The sequence below is a fragment of the Brachyistius frenatus genome, unplaced genomic scaffold (assembly GCF_029030835.1).
Source record: "Brachyistius frenatus isolate BFR_SWC_R1_liver_20210118 unplaced genomic scaffold, ASM2903083v1 Contig_54, whole genome shotgun sequence".
In the NCBI taxonomy this organism is placed as follows: Eukaryota; Metazoa; Chordata; class Actinopteri; family Embiotocidae; genus Brachyistius; species Brachyistius frenatus.
Window position 1 is genome coordinate 1,392,789 of NW_027210653.1, and position 20,540 is coordinate 1,413,328.

At 40.5% G+C, this 20,540-nt stretch overlaps 1 protein-coding gene across 4 annotated transcripts in view; it reads right to left on the reverse strand.

Moving 5' to 3' along the window:
* kcnip4a (potassium voltage-gated channel interacting protein 4a) overlaps positions 1 to 20,540 on the reverse strand; it is a 108,758-nt gene that overhangs the window by 20,433 nt on the left and 67,785 nt on the right. Inside the window, exon 1 of one of the 4 annotated variants that reach the window (XM_069705151.1) lies at positions 19,927 to 20,041. The exons of 2 other annotated variants lie outside the window; for them this stretch is intronic. In XM_069705151.1, coding sequence (XP_069561252.1) covers positions 19,927 to 20,035 — 109 coding nt within the window. In that variant the 5' untranslated portion in view covers positions 20,036 to 20,041. Of the gene's footprint in view, positions 1 to 5,945; positions 6,562 to 19,926; positions 20,042 to 20,540 lie in introns of those variants that run through there. One more of the 4 variants, XM_069705150.1, reaches the window with a different exon arrangement.

A 20,540-nucleotide genomic window follows, 5' to 3' on the forward strand; every position in this document is an offset into this window, starting at 1 on the left:
ATGAACATGCTGAATGAGCATGCTGGTTGGGTGGCCTTGATTGAAAAAACAATATCACATGTGGAGCTTCAAAAGGTCTCACAATGGTTGAAGGTTTACTGTTGATTTTGTTTTTCAGCACTTGAGCCAAAATATATGAATGAATGAATATCACAAAAATCAACAAGCATATTTATTTTTAATAACACTACGAGACAGTACATGATACAGCCTCCCTGCACTACTACTCCATGATCCAGGTCATTTAATTAAGTGCATCAGCGTGCCGCTCCCTCTTCCACAGGGAGCCTTTAAGCACTGCGATCATCCATATCGGATCCTCAGCTCAGAAGTATCCGTCATGATTCTTCTATCAGCATTTATTACCTGTGATGTTTTCATCAGACTGATACTTGTCCTTGCTCTCCTCACTTAGATTGGCAGGCTGAGTCCTCTTACTTCCAATAAGCTCTGCTGCTTTGCCCTTCCTGCCTCTAAAGACACCAGAGGGATCTGCAACTTAGGACGTGCAGACAAAGGTTAAGTCAATCAAGTCACTGCTCTAAATAGACATCATGGAAAATAGCCAAAGGGTAATTGGGCCAGTTGATTGTTGTCCTTTGAACGGACTGGTTCGTGGATGAACAATTACAGGTAGCAGTAGAGCCGCTCAAAGTATCTCACACTACCGGGAACTGAGTCATTGCTTCCATATTATAATCTTCAAAATGCTCACCTGAATAACAATAAAATGTATTTCCACGATGAACATTGCCAGTTGCATTTACTGAACACATCATAAATGCCATCATCTGAAATAATGAAAAAGATGCTAAACAATTCTGCTGACTCAACGTCGATGATGGATGTGCGACTCGGCAAAGAAAACAATCCCATCAAGATGCAGCACAGTTCATCCCGCGGCCATAAAACAGTGCGAGAGAGCTAAAAATCGACACACTGCACTTAGAAAAATGAAGAACATGCTTTCATTATCTCACAGCGTTTCAAGCCCCTCGCTGGTTGCCAACTTTAAAGAATATCACAATTACCCATCCTGAGAATGAAGACATAAAGACTCTGACCCACCGCAGTTAATCTTGGGCTCTAAAACACAGCTGTGATTCTCTTATAGAAGGGCTGGTTTTATACCCAGATGATGTGATTATCAATGACAGGCACGTCATAACTGCTGTATCACAAATAAATGCCACCAAAAAGCAGCAGAAAGGTCAGTCATAATTTTGTATCATGAAAATTCAACAAGAATGTTTCATGTTAGAAACCATGAGATATCCTTTAGTCATCTTTTTTTTTAGACCCGAATAATTTAACACCTTTTTTTCAGAATCTAAACGATGTAATAAACGATGTAATGAAGGTTGGTTGACCATTTACACCCATGTAAAAGATGAGTACACTTATTTTTAATAAACAAAGAGTTTAGCTGTGCTTCCAGCTGCGGGGCTGTGCTTCGAGCTAAATGATAACTACAGCATGCTCACAATGACATTGCTTGACATTGAAGGTCAGCAGGTTTAAAGTTCATCATGTTAATAATTTTAGCATATTAGCGTGATAACTTTCGCCAACCAGCGCTAAACAAATGTGTCAGCAGAGGGTTGCATGGACACAGAAATTTTGACGAAGATGATGGGACCAAATAAAAAGTAAAGCAAACACTAAATCCTCTGGAGAGCTTGAATGTCTGCACCAAATCTGAAGGCAAACCATGAAAAACTGTCAAGACATTTTACAAAAAAATGTTGAAATGTGAACCGACTGTTTGAGGTAAAGTCAGACGCTCACTCGGGGGTCAGCAGATACCCGTCTAACATCTGGTCATCCATGAGACGTTGAGATGATGACACATTTCAGTGGAGATCACCTGTCTGAAGGACAGGAGGCCACTCTGAAAACATTGCCTAAAAAGTTCAACAAGGTAAATAAGAGTAATTGTGATGATGATGATATGAAGAGTTAAAGTCATAAAATTAAAGTTTGGTTTTACTGAACCGCTTTCACCTCCAAACATAATTTGTGCTTCATCATCATCAATAACTTGACCGAACAGAGTCACGGGTGCTCGTTATGGCACCGCAACACTTTGCTTAAGTGAAAACAGACAATCGGCAGCAAAACAGGTCCAGGTCAGGGCTGACGCTGACGCTAACTCTCTCTGTTGCCAAGCAATTAATTCCCATCAAGGACACACGGAACACGAGAACCTTGTTCGATGAATATCGGAGGTCAGGCTTTCTGCGCTCTCACCCGATAATCACAAACGGCAGGTCCAAATTGACACAGTGCTCCATGCTTGTTCAGGTAATGGTGTACTTGTGAATGTGTGTGTGTGTGTGTGTGTGTGTGTGTGTGTGTGTGTGTGTGTGTGTGTGTGTGTGTGTGTGTGTGTGTGTGTGTGTGTGTGTGTGTGTGTGTGTGTGTGTGTGTGTGTGTGTGTGTGTGTGTGTGTGTGGTGTGGAGTTGGGGGTGTTGCTGTGTAGAGCTGAACCGGAGAATAATTCATCATTGTGTGACATACTGATTAGTCTGCAGCCTATGAGGCTTTACTCAGCAGTTTGCACTAATGCATCGTATGAGGGGAAGTAGAAATGAACATATGCGCGCAAAGGACGCGAGTACGTGTGTGGATGAGCGAAACAAAAAAGTGAAAGTCTGTCCGTGTTGTGCTGCAGTGTGTCCAAGTGAATGAGGCTTGGAAATGTAAAGATAGACTGGAAAATGGAATGAATGGAAAAGATAGATCACTGGAAAAAAACCCACCAAAAAAACCCCATTAAATCCAAATTTCTACAACAGTAACTCAACCTTTAATGAGAGTGCTCATTACACCATTTTAGGAGCCAAGTAGAGCAAACACTTAGCCAGCTGCGGTGACATCGAAACAATAGTCTTGGGATAGATAGCAAGAATTCACACCATTTCAATTACATTCAGACTCAAAGCGGCGACTCGCCACATCTCGCCCGTATTCACAGTACAACGCTCCGGTGACTTTTCACGGTGTGGTTCGATGATCCCGTTATGTTTCTCCGATATGAAAGCATGCCAGTGACCGGCAGAGGCTTTTAATCAACTGTTTTTTCCAGGTCTGAAGTGCTTACAATCTGTGTCACAATCCCTGTGGGGCAGACGTGACCCTCTCTGCTGGCTATGTGTCGTCTGCTACGTCTTGATGTTTACATAGTGTACGGTTTCTTTTAGCTGCCAGCTGACAGGATACAGTACAAAGTGGAGCAGTGTAAAATACATCCAGAGTTTACTCTGCTCAAATTCGCTCTCGTGACTGGACTGTTGCCAGTTTAAATGTGCAGTCCAGCTGAGAAGCTCTCTCACCATTTACCACACGGAGACTTTTAAAGGAAGACCTTTATTCCCCAGACGCCCCAGTCGGGCTGCTCAGGTGGCCGGCAGTGTAGAAGATGTGATCGCAGTGGGCAGCTTCCAGCTGTGAACATGTCTGACTGTATGAATGTTAAACAGAGCGTGCACTTTCAGTGAAACATCATCCCTTGAGGTTTGTAAAAATAAAATAAAAAGGGTCATAAACACCCATTTTTAGTTACTACAGAAGGTGACAGCTGCTACAAAGTTATTTTTGTATGACTGTTAGGGTTTATGTAAAAAAAAAAAAAAAAAAAAACTGTGGCTCTGGTTAGGAATGACACATCCAGTGGCAAATATTTGTAAGTACAGTCTCTGAATCCTGTTGTTAGCACTGGCCCTCCAACTATGCAATTCATTTATTTGTTCAATTTAGAAACATAAGTCCCCTCACTGCCTTAAAAATGTGACTCAACTAAACGCAGGATGAATAATTAGTTCAAAGTCTTTTTTGTTACGTTTTGAAAATGTTAAAATAGCTGAATCAACTGAAGTTGGGAAAAATAGTTTAATAAACCTAGGATATTAAGTTGAATCCAGACAGGCAATCGTTATAGTTAGATTGGTTTTCCTTTTATATTTTGTTTGCCAAAATTTTGCCAAGTTTTTCATTTCACTTTAGGAACTTTCTGCTGCAGCTGTTAAATCTGTTTGCAAAAACATAACATGAGCTAAAATTCAGTACGAAGACATTTTCTCACATTTTGTAAAGACGAATTGATAATTAAGATAAGTAATAAGATGTAGCTATAGAGAACACATTGTAAAGTGATTGCTCAATTATTTGGCAACAATTTTTTTTAATTATTATAATATATCATGTCAGTTGTTTTTCAATCAAAAATGTGAAACATTTCTGGTCAATATGTGACTATAAATCCTAAATAAACTGAAATTATGTTTGTGTAAACTAAATATAATTTTGTAATGCTGGTTTGATAAAGCAAACATTTATGTCACTTCGGGTGCTGGGAAATAACTGCAGGCATTTTTACTAATTGAGTAATCAAGAAAACAATCAAAAGGATAATGGAAATAATTATCAGTTGCACCCCGAGAGGGGACTATCTATTAGCTTCTTCATGAGCTCACTTTCAGGCTTAAATCCGAGACTCTAAATCAGCCACAGCTGTAAAAGTCAGTGCTCATATTTCTAAAAAGATCTGTGCCTTCTCATTATAAACCCAATCTGGCTCGTCGTAGAAACAATCTCAGCCTTATTTTTAAGCCCTCTCCCAATCTCTCTTGGTGGTCCATGCCCCTCGTCTTCTCCTGAACATGACTGAAAACACATGCAAAACATCAATACCTGTATCGACTGCTTGTCAGGTACCACGAGCTCAGACAGCAGATATTCTGTAAGCAATTACACCACGAGACACCTGTGAGGAATACAGATCACATCAACGGGCAAACAGCAGCCCCGCACGCCGGCTTTGACATCTGTATCATCTAACTGTGGCAAATAATCAATTCAAAGTCAGCTGCATTTGGAAACGCAGAGCGAGGGGAAAACCGACTCGTCACTGTTTAGCGAAGCACTTAAACCACTGCGCATGAGGTTTTCAGTTTCCCCGAACAGAAACACTGGCTCGCGTGCCTTTGAAATAACGCAGCCGGAGTATTTACACAGCCGCTAACACCTCCTCTCTCCATCTAAACATTTCTCTCGGGTTAGGTCAGGTCAGTTTTTTCCAGCTACACATTATGACACATTATCACTTCTCTATTTACTTATTGTCTCACTGAATAAGTACACAGCTTCAGACACTTCTGATTGATTATTCTAATTAGAAGATAGGGCGTGGGTACTAAGCAGCTGTCTAATGGATGGGCTGCTTTTTTTTTAGTTCAAACTGCTTACTATGCTGCTCTACTTTATTTAATGAGACAACCGCAGTGAGTCTAAACTCAACAGTTTATTTAGGCCCAGCACTTTATGTGCTCAGTAAACCTTACAGTGCCAGTACTTAGTACACTATGATGGTTTTCCAGGGGTGTACAATAAAATACATATCCATGAAAAAGTTGTCATTTCAATCTCTTATTTTTGTATATTGAAGATAAATCACTATCACAAAACAAGACAGACAAGCTCGGATGCTTGAAAATATCAGAAGCACTCTCTCTTTTCTCAGCTCTCAGATTTCAGAACTTGCCTCTGAAGCCTTTCCATCTTTCCGAACTGACACATTTTTCTTGCTCGAGACCTTTCTCTCTCCAGTCACATCACAAGCTCACACTTTTTTCTGTCCCATTTTCTGTTCCGTTCATGAAATCGTTTTTTTTGTTGTTTTTTTTCCCCCGAGTCAGAGTCTTTCCTGCTTTGGTACATGGTACTCAATTAATGTCACAACTTTTCAACTCGCTGTCATCGAAACTCTTCAGTCTGTTTCAAAGGAGTTCTGGCGACCAAAGAGTAACCCTGATGAGTCAGGGGGAAATTAAGAGGAAAACGCCTGCATCAACAATATTCACAACACATTACATCTATCAGCAAGCAATTTCTATTTATTTCAGCTTTTTCGTTCTCTCCCTCAGTTGCTCCGTCAGCGTCTTACCCTCTGAGAAGCTGATGAGCCCCAGAAGGTGCAGGAGCTTGATGGAGGCGAACACCAGCACCACGATGCCCACTGTCTGCAGCCCCTCAGTCTCCCAGATCGCGCTCAGCATTGCTCCACCCTCTGCCCACTCCGTGCCACCATACCCCGACCCGAACCCGGAGCCCGAGTCGGCCTCCTCGCCCTCTGGGACGCCGCCAGGACCAGGACCAGGACCAGGACCAGGACCGTCACTCCCACCTGGCCCCGCACTCCAGTTCCCCTGCAACAACTCCAGCGCTACGCCGGCCCACGTACACGGGCCGGGCACCTCCCAGGCACCCACCTACTGCTGGTTCGCTCCCTAAATCCAGTCTGGGTCGGGTTAAGATGGGACGAGAACTGCGATGAACTGGCCTCAGGTGAGTGAGGAGCTAAAAGTCATTGAGGATCTCTCTGATCTCGAGGGGGTCACTGGGAATTTAGAAGAGATGAACAAAAGGGGAATAAAGTCCAAATATGCTGAGCTCAAGGCCTCCTTCTTTTTCATTCCCCTCCTCGCAAATGAGGAGACATGTGAGAGCTGTAGTAAAAGCAAACTCTGCTCTTCTCTGACAGTTTGTGGCTCTCTCTCTCGCTCTTTCAGGCACACTGACTGCCTCACTGCAAAGTAAAGGGAGGGAAGATGAGAGGGAGTGGATATGAGTGAGGAAGTGAGGAGGGAGGGGTTGGGAGGGGAGGAGGGAGGGGTTGGGAGGGAAGGGGAGAGGAGACAGAGGCGGAGGGGTGGTGTGGTGCTAGAAGATGCATGACCACTCACAAAAGCTAAACATGTTCACATTCGCTTCAAACACAGAAGCACATCCTGAGATGTTGCACTGAAGGAGAGCACAGTAAGTGTCACTGAATATTAGTAGTATTGTATGTTTTCTAACCATCATGTCATTAAAATGAAGACAATTGCACTATTTTGTGGCCAGAGAGGATTGAAGTTGCAGATGATGAGGAAACACAAAGATTCATTTAATTAAGAAAGCATTATGGACAGCCAAAACAAGAACTTTCTCAAATATTTTCAATGTTTTTATTTAAGAAACGTCTCATGTTTCAAATTGCTTTTGAAGAGAGGCTTTTGGAAAGTTTAATTAGATAGTCATATGTCATATCAAGAGCTGTTTTAAACCTCTGAGAGAAGCTCGTTGCTTCCATGTGTAACACAGCATAACCAGAAGAAATAAAGGGAATATGAACTGTGAGAGGAACAAAAGCAGAATTTCCTGAAAATGTCCAAGTATGTCACGGCTAATTGAGCTTTCTCTCGGCACGTGAATGTAAACGGTCTGATTTGTCATGGGAATGAGGGGAAGTCGATGGTCTCAGTGGTGTTTACACACACCAATGTAAGAGGATAGAGAGTGAGGAGAAAAATAGCATTGATCACACCACTGTATTTAATGTAATAGCTCGTTTTCAAAAACAGTTTGAGTCGTGTGTGTGTGTGTGTGTGTGTGTGTGTGTGTGTGTGTGTGTGTGTGTGTGTGTGTGTGTGTGTGTGTGTGTGTGTGTGTGTGTGTTTGATTTATGTAGTCAGTGTTTGTAGCAAATGAGTGAAGACACCACCATCTACTGGCCCCGTGTAGAGTGTCATAGTCGTTACCATCAGCCATGACATTCATTATTTCCTTGCACATAAAACAAAGAACAGAGCAGAATTTTTGATTTAATCCTTTTCATCTATTTCTACAGTAAATATTCCAAATGATTAACCCCAATTGATACAAGCTCATAACGTGTAAAAACAACAACAACACATTGCGAGTAGTTATTTGCATCTACAAACACAATTTCTCTGCACTCTATTTGATTATTGGGACTCTGCTGTGTTGCAGGCTGTAATTCCATCTACAGTAAAGGCAGCCATATGTCACTGATGTAAATGCACAAAGCCACCTTAATTACAATCATCACGGCAGGAAATTATTTTGGCACTGTGATAAGAACCCGTGACTCACCGCTTGATAAATGTTCAATAAGAAGCAGTGGCTTTTACCAATGATGGAAAAACTCACACGCAGCCATTCAAATGCAGTCTATCTGTCACTGCTTTTTTTTTCACAACAACACAGCGTAGAAAATAAGGGATGTAAGTCAGATTTTTTTTTTTTTTTTTTTAAATTTTTGTGAATAATTTAGCTTGATAGAATTTGAAAAAGATAATATTGTTTCAACCGACACATCCTGCTTAAATTTTTTAAAAAAAGCCCCTGGCCATGTGACCAGTCATGGGTGTGAGAGGTCATCCATAGAAAGTAAAATCTACTCACTAACCGTGCTGTTGAAATATGATGGTGGACTCACCTCAACTATATACTGTGTACAGTAATTGTAATAGTAACAGTAATAAAAATGTTTGTTACATATATTCAAGTATTTATGACAATGCAATGACGTATGCTTCCTGAAAATGTAAATGAACTTGTTCCAGTAAAGACTGTCAGTCTACTTTTCTTTTCCAACTCTACAGACTGTTCCATATTTAATGATCTACATTAGTCAACAGATTAATTTTGTCTTTTGGACGTCAGCTGGAAAATATTGATTTAAGATTAATGACAAAATCGCTAAATTTGATCAAACCGCCGTCGAGCACATAGCAAGAACATTTTAAAAGTTGCAATAATCAATATTTCTATATCAACGGTAGATTAAATAACTGTAATATGAAAGTTGGTTCTCATATTGATCAAGCCACTCTCGTGTTTCTCAGCTCCACTGAGCGTTTTAGCACATTTCAGCTTGTTTTGATTTTGTTGGTTTGGTCCACTCTAATCATTGACATTTCCAGAAGTAGTAGGTAGCTCTAAAAATCCACTTCACCCTACCGGCGCAGCAGCAACTGACAACCGAAGTTAGTGACCAGCTTATGAATAACGGGGCACAATTAGCAGCGAGAAAGCCAGATACTTTTTTTTCCACCTCAGCTGGAGACACACAGAGAGAACACTGGACTTGGTTTTATTAAGGGGCCTGGTCAACTTCAAATATGATATGTCATGGTCGTGGTTACAGCCTGTCTTCAAAACCCACAAGCCACCTAAATCAAGTTAAATCAGGTGTAACTGTTTCTGATGGCTGTTAGAGAACAAATACCTAAATTTAAATATCCAATATTTTAAATCTGGACTCTCTCTGAACTTTCAAAAATCATCTAAAATAACCACAAGTATCAAAATCCTGAAGAGGATAAAAAAAAACATGTCCCAATGTTATTGTAGCACAACAGCGAGTCAATCAAAGGCAATAACAAATTCCCACGTGGAAAAATGGCAGGTCTTGTTCCAAGCATTATGCAGCCGTCACACACAATACATAAAATATCAGCTGAACAAACAGTTAAATGCTTCAGTTTCTCCTGAGCTGCAACATCCAGCTCCAAGCAGCAGTGCCAACATGTAGACACTGGCACGACATCAGTGAAGCCGCAGTGACATCACATAACCATTCAAGCCACATGAACAGCAGCCAGAACAGGCTTCACTTTCCTGAATGCATCCCTTTTTCACAAAATCAGGGGGATGCATTGCCTCAGGCCTTTCCCTTTCATGGCTTGGCTCTCCGAACGGTCCCCGATAGACAAATGGTTAATAAAACAGCCAGAAAGATTTGACCTATCAGAACCTCTCTCCAGTATAGAGATACTATATCCAAACAATAAATTATTGAAGCTGTGAGGGTGAGGCTGTTGGATATACGTGTTGTGAAAAAGTGGGGGTGGGGATTTTGTGACAGGAAGCACCCATCCAGCTATTATCAGAGCTGTGATCCTAGCAGTGCTGCTGACAGATAAATATTACACCCCACATCTTGGTCAATTAATGTCACACAAATTCTGGACAATCACCACTCTAACGACGCCACAACACGGCAGGCCTGACAGATGGGAAATCGAAGACTTCAGCGTTTACAGACCTGACAGGGATGTAAGAGTAAAATTACAAAATTATTTTATATCTAAAGTGGAAAAAGAAAACAGGAGCCGTGACAAGTTAAAGGAGAAAAGCATCCTGAATGAGCTTCGACAGATAGCTACTCACAACATTGATGATTCAGTGACCATATTGGAAAGATGCCAACTGTCTCAATTGCTGTCATAAAAGACAAACATGTATAAAATTACAATACAACTGTCATGTACACAAGTCCTACTCCAATCAGACTTACTATGGTCATAATATGTGTATTAAAGTCGTACCACTGGCATCATGCAGATTTAGACAAAAGGTTGTTCATTGCTTCTGGTTCAACTACTGAGCTGTAAATATGTCCCATATAAAAATGTGTGTCTGCTGTGATTGTGTAGAACATCGTGGCCAGACAAATAACTTTAATAACACTGGGACTGAAGCTAACATCTGGAAAATTAAAGAGTCGGGACAAAATCAGTCATTTGCGGTGATGAAATTGAACAGACTGATATATGCCCTTTTCAAATTAATTACATTTGTATAGTATTTCTCTAAATCTGCTCATGTCAGCAGACATTCATGCCTTTTAAATGATTAAATTGGTCTTCTCAGGTGAAAACATTTTCTCCTCGGCTGAATATTTTCAGATGGATGTTAATAATGGACCTTTTATTGAATAACAATTCCTTTTGGTAACTTTTGATGGCTTTACAAAAAAAAAAAACATCCAATCACTTGATGACAGCTGGTACAAACCAAATAACCACATGCCATCATGACATCGTGACTGATGGGTTCCACAAAAGACCTCGACCAACCTCCATAACCTCAGTTGGATACCATCGCCGAACGATCCGAGCCCGAAATGTCAAGCTGTACTCAGGTCCACATTTCTTATCTGCGTAACGAACAGGAGGAGCCTGAGTGACAAACCCGCACCTCTGCAGACCGAAAAACACTGATCTGGGAAGAGATTACATATTTTTCTCACTCATCACTGCCACACGTCTCCCACTTTCCATCCTCAGCATTCACCAGGGGAGGATCTTATCACTTTGTGTCTGGGCTGAGTGGACACGGAGGACATGAGCAGCGCTACAGGTCAATGAATCCATCTCACAAACAGAAGGCATGTTGACTGCAATAAATACAGAGAAGAAAAACAAAGAGAAAAAACAAGCTTTTAAGAGTTTCCTATGTACACTGTAGTTAATGGTGAGCATGCTCTGATCATTTCCTTCTAAACCCTTCAGACTATTAGGGAAGCAGGAGAACAATAAAAACGGGTGCTGGAGCAAGTTGAGTATTTTTTCCTGAGACTGTAACGACCTCTGGTTCTTTATTAGTTTTGTTTTGCGCAGCAACAGCATGTGCATACCAAACAGTCCATAGACAACATTTCTATTAAGTATTGGACAAGTGTTATCTTTCCTGAAGCTCGCAGTGAGCCCGTGTGAAAGTACGAGACCAGCAGAAGGGGAACTGGCTGCGATGTAATCAATCAAAGCGACACCGATCGGCGGACGGGCAAAGAGGCGAAGATGAGATAGTCCCGCTGTTTACAGATCAGCTTAGGGTACAAGTGGGTGATATAATTAGGCGACACCTGCAGCGATTTACTCAGGCATGCAAAGCAGCATTAGTGTTTGCGTTGTGTTTTCCAAGGCACAGTAAAATGAGGCTGTCATATCTACTGAGGCGGCGCCTGTGAAGGGGAAGGCAATTATGAGCCGTGAACCAGGGCAACCCTCTGTGAAGCAGCGTGTGCAATCAACCGTGGAGTGCCATGGGGTGGCTCTGATATTGAGAACTTACTTTGTTGACTCACTCCGCCAGGATGCATGCATTTATGGGAATTGGCCATTTTTAACCCTTCAGACACAAACCATTGGATCGACGGAGGATCAACAAGTGTGAGTGAATTGTTTCAGCTTCATGCGAGAGCTGATGATTCCCCACGTGCTGAATGTTAATCGCATTATTCTAACAAATGTGTAATTCCAGTTGAGTTCAACCATTTGTAAAGTTTCATTCATGATTTGTACTTACAGTTTAAAAAAAAACACCAAAAAAAACCCAGCACTTTCACATCAGATATTTCTGATATGAGCTGAAAATTGATCTGCAAAACGTTTCTTTACCATTTGTCATTTGTTCTGTTAGTCAAACCAAACAAGGGAAGCTGATTTCAAAAGTGAACCTGGGTTTTAGGAAATCGTGAAAGGCGTTTTTCGTTATCTTTTGACATCAACTAAACGATTAGCTGAAAAAATATTCTTAGATCAATACTTGATGTGAAAATTGTTGGGTGCATTCAGCCACTGTGCCAAATAAGGCCAAATAAGGCATGGATAATGTGGCGATAATTACCTTGACAACTACATCAGTAAAAGCAGGGAACACAATTTTGCATTTGGTTTTGCATCACTTGTTTAATGACTCACAAGCAACAGCTACTTGACTGATCCACCCACCCCACCTTGACTTTGTGCAACCTCCCGAAGGGTACCAAAAGTTTGCTCCCGGATCTTGCGGAGTCGTGTAAGACAGCAAAAACAAAAGCAGAATCCGGAACAATGACTTCCGGAGTGGAAGAGGCCTGTAAGTGAAAGCCATTCATTAAGAAATGGCAGCCTTCTGTGCGCAGCAGGTCCACTAGATTCTTATCAACATCCCAATTCATTCCAGATGATTAGTTCTAGTGTAAAAGGGAGAAGTCAATGGCATTGTCTGCAAGTAGACAGTAATACAAAGCTCAGGCCAGTGTGCTGGAGAAGATAACATTGACCTGCTTTTCTCTGCGTCTTTGCCATATTAGCTCCGGCAGGGTTATCTGACAGCTCACTGTGGACAACACGTAGAGGTAAAGAGCAGGACATGGGTTTCCTCTGCACAGCCAGCCTGTCATCTGATTTATGGTACGATATCCTTCAGCAGCAGAGTGCCAGTCAAGCTGAACTTCAAGTGCAAAGGCCAATGGAGAATATGCATTAGCTGGGACGCTGAAAGGAGAAAAGACAAGGGCGAAATAAAATGGCAGACAGAATAGGAGACGGCTGGAGCCACTGTCCAGAGGATGAGATATGACGAGCAGAGTTCAGCAGCAAGAAAAGGATGCTGAGAGGAAATCCATACAGGCGGTTATTTCTTCAAAAGAATCGTGACTGTGGATATAAAATTGTGGAAGCAGTGCGCGAGAGCCGGAGAGCTCCCGTTTGAGCAACATTAGAACCACAGGACGGTGATGAGTAGTGTGTTATTTATGATCACAATCATTTTAGGTTTACTGTTAGGGATTGTGTTCAACAAATACACATTTCCTGCGTAGAAGCACAAATCACGTGAAGCACTACATGAAACATCTATAGTGATGCCGACTTAGCTTCGACAAGGAAGCGTAAATTATTGGATCAAACTAAAGGGAGAACATGAGTGAATATTAGATTTGCATGAGAACACCAATGGAATGACTCGCTGCGTGTCAGCTGTGTTTGAGCTCACGTTAGCTATATGAACTAGAGTAGCTGACACAGTCAGACTTGCTGTGAACTTGTTTCAAAGTCGAACTTAATTTGGCTTTAAAAGCGCTGAATTAAGTAACTAGAAATACACTCAGTGATAAATGAATCACTGAATATCATCTCAAGTAGTTTTAAAAACCTGTTTAAGTGGAAGAAATATTTGCATAAATGTTCATTATTGATATAATGTGATAAAAAAGGAGGTCGGTAAGGTTTCTGTATTTAATATTACAAAAGAATCCTCTGATGTCTTCAGCTGCTTTGCTCCGTCTTGTGACCCTCGACTTGCCGGGCCATTGAGAGCCTCCTTACTTTCCAGTTGGCTGCATAAAGGGTGTAAAACTCCCTGCATTGGCACTGAGTGTCTGCACGGGACATAAATCTAAAGGTGTTAAATTATCCACAGGGAATAAAACACTTTGCTGGCACTGTTCATTTTCTCACTTGTTAGAATGGAGGTGAATCAAATTCACATATAACATCCATCTGAAAACAGGACTAATCCGATTTATGGCTTGCCATAATCTTGACCGTCGATGATGATCAAATCATCTCATCACACATTTACACTCCTACATGCTTTGAGGCAAATATACTATTTTACCGAATTGTATTCCTCATATTATTGAATTCGGAAGAATAGAACAATATTTTCACCCTTAAAAGACAGGATAAATGGTAAACCCTGAATGTTTTTAATGGAAAAAAAAAATCTGCATTCATTCAGCTTATCCATTTAATATTACAAGCAAAGGGCACTCCTCGAGCAAACTTTAGTCGAGGTGTTAATAATATCTCACTTCTAAAAACTGTAGTTAATTGTGTGGAGACATCCCTTGCCATAATGGTATTAAATGAGAGGAAATCATTTATTGGCGGCGTTTGGTTCACAGATCTATGAAGCGGATAAGCTATTGCTTCGAAGCGAAGCAGCGAAGTATAAGTTTTAATGACCCCCGAAGACAAACAGTGAATTAAAAACCTGAGTGAATTACGCATGATGAGTGATTTAATTTCATTCCAGGAAGTTCACTTAATGTATTGAACCCTGTGGTGGGAAGACGCTAAATGCATCTTTATTTCATAGTAGTCGTTCAAAAACAGAGAGGGCAGTCACGCCAAAGCAATAACAATAAACAGCACCATATTGTTTGTATGACACACAAGCAGCCATTGTGTTATTTTGAGAGGTGGTAAGATTATGTGAGACTTTTGCACACATGCAGAAACTGAGAACACTAAACAACAGCAACATAAAAACTTCAGATCGTCTGCGGTTACTGAGCTCATTCTGTCCAGGGACAAAAGATCAAAACAAACCACCAAGGACCAAATTCGTTGTATTTTTTAATCAAACTGCAATTTTGTTATATTACAATTACATGTCTGAAGAGGGGAACTTGCTGTAGTTTCCTATTGTAAGATCAGATACATGAAATATTAACCAACAATGCAAATTAGGAAACTTTTTTGTTTTTGCGTTAAATTGTGAGCAAATTCAGTTATTTGGTGATATAAAAGAGATATAGAACTTTATAGCAAGAACCTATGTCGTGGTGCCCCAGCGCCACCTTGAGCCAAAGCATAAAACCAAACCCCATTTGTACTCAAACTCTCCTATGCTCTGCTGGAGAAGGCTAATATAACATCTACAGTACAGGATCATGAGCTTGCATCATGTTTTTTTTTTTTGTGTTCTTCATACATCATTTTACTTACATATATCCTTTTACAAAGATGGACTTTTTACCAGCATTTTTCTCCACATTTTGGGAGAAATCCCTCCTGGCAGGTGTTACTGATTTTAGGGGACAGTCTTGCAACTTTAAAGGCATTTTTCCTGCATACAACTCTTCTCTGCTGCCAAGTTGCCAAACCAGCAGCTGCTATTTGGACAAATTAAAGTAACTTAAAGTAACTTCACAACTTGCAAATCAAAGCCGTGGTGAAAAAACGCTCCATATTTGGAGAACATTTCTAAGCCAGCAAAAAAAAAAAAAGGAGAGACAAGTCAGCCCAGACAATCTGACCCTAAATGCTAATACTACTCTAATGTTCAATATGTAAACAGGTTAAGGTTGTTTCAACACTAAAACAGAAGGTTTAAAGCTGCACTCAGGCGATTCATTCACTCATTATCTTATGTACACGATTACGCAACCTCCAAAATGAATGACGCTAAATGCAAAGCACACGAGCTCATAACAGCACTTACTGTACAGGTCCTATTACCAACAAGGTGGGTTTTTTTTATATATAGTAATAGTAAAAGTAGTTCTTCAATTAAGGTAAAAAAAAAAAAAAAAAAACAATAATCTGCTCTTTTACAAATGTGCCAGCAGAAAAAGCTTAAATCAAGTTACAGCATAATAAATTCTGGATTCTGAAAAACAGACAATAGTCGCTCCCTTATCACTGCTGTGATTGATGACATTGTAAAGCTAATGTCTGCAGAAACATCACTAACAGTGTTTATTTCAATGGCAAGCTATAAGGCACAACAATATACCTCTCTGAGGCTCCACGCTATTTTCAAAATAAATCATAATAAATTGCAGAGTTTTTAATACTCCTTCACTGAATAATATCCAACTACAATAAATGTAAGATGGAGGCAATAAGGAGCACGTTATAGATGCTAGCATGAATATGTATAACAGCACAAATATTAGAAAAAGAGACAGATAGGTAACATCATATTTCAGACACGAACAGTTCCCAGATTAACACGTCAGATTTATTTAACTCGCTCTATTCAAACACTTCCCTGTTATCTTCCCCTGTCTACATTTTAGACACTAATGATCTCGGAGGTGTATAATTGTCACATCACCGCTATAGTGCTGAACTTGTACAAAATTAGCTGTAACCTTTTGTACCATATGGGAGGGTGTGCCATCTCTAACCCGTGAAGTAATCCCTGTCAAAGTTGTGAGCTCACAGGGACGGACCGAGCTCAGCTTAGAAACATTTATAAAAAGAGAGCAATTAGGCCATTTTTTTTTTAACTGGGCTGACCTCGGATCAGCTTCTGCCATCAGACGCTTTCATGTGGCTGCTCAAGTAATCACAAAAGTGAGAGCATCCTCTTAGGCAGCATTGGTGGTCGTAACTATGCTCTACGCTTGCATATATTTTGATATGTTGACTACCTTCATATGTTTTACACCTGACATTTATGTAAACAGTCAGCTGTTGTCTGATTTTCCACGGGACATTTTCTACAGTGCAAATATATTATGGATTGATATGGTGGCAAACCGTTTTATTAGTCTGGATTTAAAGTGTAAAATAAATGAATATTCTCCTTAACAACCACTGCCTGAGAAATATGCCCAGTTATTCGGGAAAAACTAATCTAACTCAAAACTATTTGCAGGGTTTTGGATATTTAATTTGATTTATCTACACAGAACTGCAACATACATTTGAATTAAGTAGAGCAACCTGGCATTGCCTTTGCACCTAAACACTGGATTTGCAGCTGGAGTTGCTGGTTGAAGCTGATGGTAAGCTTTGGTTCCCTCTGCTGGCAAATCTGCTAACTCTCACATGTAGGTCAATGAAAGAGGATTTTTGCAAAGTTTAGGGTTGAACCTTAAATCCATACATAGTTAAACAGGCGGTACTTTTCCTGGGGACTAAAGTTTTTTTTTTTTTTTTTTTTTCTTTTCTTCACCCCTAACTTCAAAGAGAGCTCTTTATCTCAAACAACAGTTATGAGCTGTTCATGGTATTATACTCTATTCATGGTGGGAATGTTTGTGCATGTAATGTACAATGAATCGATGTTTCGAGTTCTCTGGTCCACAGCTGTAATATGTCGTTTTATTATCCATAAAAGCAGCAGAATATAACAAGATGTAATAATAAAAACACATCAACAAAACACATTAGGTCTAAAATGACAGCTCGCATGCCACAGATTAAACCTCCTCATGTGATTTCTCCAGCACCATGTGTGGCGCCTACTCCAAGAATCATGTGTCATAAAGCCTTCATGAGTGTTAACATATCCTCTTATCAAACACTATTACGATGTAAATCAAATTTGACTTCTTTGTTCATTCACATTGGGAAATGTTAAGTTCCTCTGTGCAGCCAAACTATGTGCTGTGTCTCTGATAAACAAGACTGAAGCCATGTGCACCTCAGGCCTTTGTTCACATAGTGTGCAGTTTAAAACGGGATTTTTCTTGTTCTCTGAAGTGCTCATCTTAATAACATACAAGCCATGTGGAATCCAGCTTCATACGACATTAATGTACCACACAGTTCTTGAGAAGAACACATAACGAAACAAAAGAGCCCAGTCACTTGAGCTGGGATTTATTGTGAGTAGAAGTTACAACAATGGGAGGATGATGTGTGACAGACGGTAGCTCTACAAACACAATAACCTACAGTAGGATAAGACTTGGGTGGCTTGAGTCAGTGGAGTGACAGAGGATACCAGTGGCTTGGTCAATGGACTACATTTGATCAAGTTTCATTCACGCTGGATACAAACCCGTTTCACCCAGAACATGAAGGTAAATTGTCCTTTTTAAAGTCAAAGAGTGAAAATTAGGCGCGATAATGCACGTGGCAGTGGTAACCGTTTCCAATGAGAATCACTTGTTCCAAAGTCACGGCCGATAAAAGCCCCTCCTTCAGCAGGGTAATAACCTCCAAAACCTGCCATATCAAAGGCTGCCCGTGTGAGCTGTCACGTCCCAGTGCTCTGGTGGCACACCACCGTCACTCACTGTCACGCCGCTAAAGAGAGGCACAGAGACTGAAAAGAGACATTTGCGTCCAAATGTGTTTCAAGTCTATTTTTCTCCAAAAGCCATCAAGTGGGAGAGCACCACAGAGTTATAATCAACTCTACAAATTGCAGTCGTATTTCTTGGCTTGTTGGCTTTGTCTTTGGAAAGATCTTTTATAACTGATCTATGATAAAGCATCTCAAATGAAATAATCCAATCTAAACAGTTCTGCTTTTAAATATGTATTAAATCACTCAAAAACTGTTTTAAAATGTGCACTACTATATTTCATTTAATTTTCAGAACAAAACGTACCAGCACTAACAGACTGGACATATGGCATTTTTACAATCCCACGTGCAGATGCTGTATAGCTGGGCATTCATGTCATATTTGAGTAAACATTAAAAATACAAGTGAAATAAGCAAGTGTTTAATTTTTAAATGGTCAGCCAAGCAACGCCAACGCCAACTTCTTTTATTCTGGCTGGTTGGAGGATGTTTGTTTGCCTCTCACTTGTGAAAGACCAGCCATAAGGCAAGCATCTTAGCCGCCTGTACAGTAAGTGGAGCTTATAAATAGCAGGTGGTGTTCGGTGCCAGAGACCCAACTCCTGAATATTAGATTCACACTTTGGTGGGGGAGACTCAGTATGGCACCTTGACAAATCTCAAGTGGGCACAGCTTCAATCATTGTTCGCCGCTAAGCAACATGGAAGAGAAAGTGAAAACAAAAACAAAAATTAATCACGAAGCAAAGGCATCTCTCAGTAACCGAACTCAATATGCGACATTTAGTTGCACACACATCCTGACTCTACTAATTAACAGTAACATAATATTTGCGATAATTTTTCATCTACCTGATTTCATTTGAATATCACGCCTTCTATTTTTCCAAGCTCACATGAGAATAGTTAAAGTCATCATGGCAGCTTCCAGCCATCACCAAGTTCCAGGTGCTCAAGGTTCCAGCTGCTGCCGAGTGACATTCAGTCCTTAGCTGTCTAACTCTCATTTGGATAAACAAGTTAGCAAGCCCACAGATGATGCAAGCTTTCACATACAATCTAATTTCCTTCAAATTTAATAAACTAATCATCAAATTGGAAGCAAAGTGTCAAGATCGTACAAAGAATATTGGATGTTAAATGAGAGCTGTAAATGATATCGAAATCCAATGAAAAGGATTAAAAGCAGAATGTCAGATTTTCATATTTGGCCGTCGTGCATGAGTAATCCGAACTGTTGAGCCAATTAGCCACAAAGTCAGGTGACTCATAGATGCAACATATTGAATTAAAAAGCTGAAAGGACAGACACAGAGGCTGTTAAAGACTTTGGTTCGATGAGAGACAGACTGAAAGTTGACCTAATGATGTCAATAAGACACAACTGAAGGAGGAGCCAAACTCCAAAATCAGAATGGTTCCATAAAATATTACATTTTGACAAACTTAACCCTTTTAACGATAAAGGAGTCAGACTTGTGCTTTAGGTTGCTAAAGGTGAACACTAACATATATATTAACCAGCAATAGACAAACATTAGAGAGAGCAACACGTGGGAGTTCTGAATTACAATGAAACGTGTCAAAAGGCACACAGCAGATGAAAAACACTCGGCCGGTAGGCAAAACTAGTAAACGATGCTCGTATCTTTTTTTAAACCTGGGAAACAACAAATGGTTACTAACTACCAACAGTAGAACAAAAAAAAAAAAATCTATTCCACAGCGTGAACAGAGTTTGCCATCTCCTTACCGTCATAGCCGGCTTCTAACAAACCAAACTGCTCCAGCACCTTCACAAACAGGACCACAACTACCAGCACAGCAATCATTTCCAGTCCCTCCAAGTTCATAGTCAACATGTCGGACGGGTCACAGGATGCCCATTGCCGAAGACGTAAAGCTCAGCGTCCAGCACCGTCTGCAGGTCATTTAACTCCACTTAAGAGCCCTGCATTTCTGGCTCTGATGAGAGACCAGCACAAGTCAGAGAGGTGGGGAGTGGAGGGAGGGGGAGAATAAGTGTGAAGAAGAGAAAGGAAGGAGGGGAGGGGGGGAGATAGAGTGGCAGGGATAAAGAGGAGGGGGCGTGCAGAGAGACTGGAAAAAGAGGCATGGAGGGAATTTATAGTATACTAGCCTAAAATGAAGATTCTTATCTGGATATTTTAGATTTGAAATGTACAAATACATCTCAACTATTTGATGGATTGCAAACATGTTGACATTCATGGTTCCCAGAAGATGAATTCTCGGGAAATCTGACATCATTATCAGCATTATCAAAATGCAATTCATCATCGCAGTCTCAACTTTAATTTGGTGCCAATTAGCAAATGCTAGAATGCAAAAGGGTTGCCCTCATTA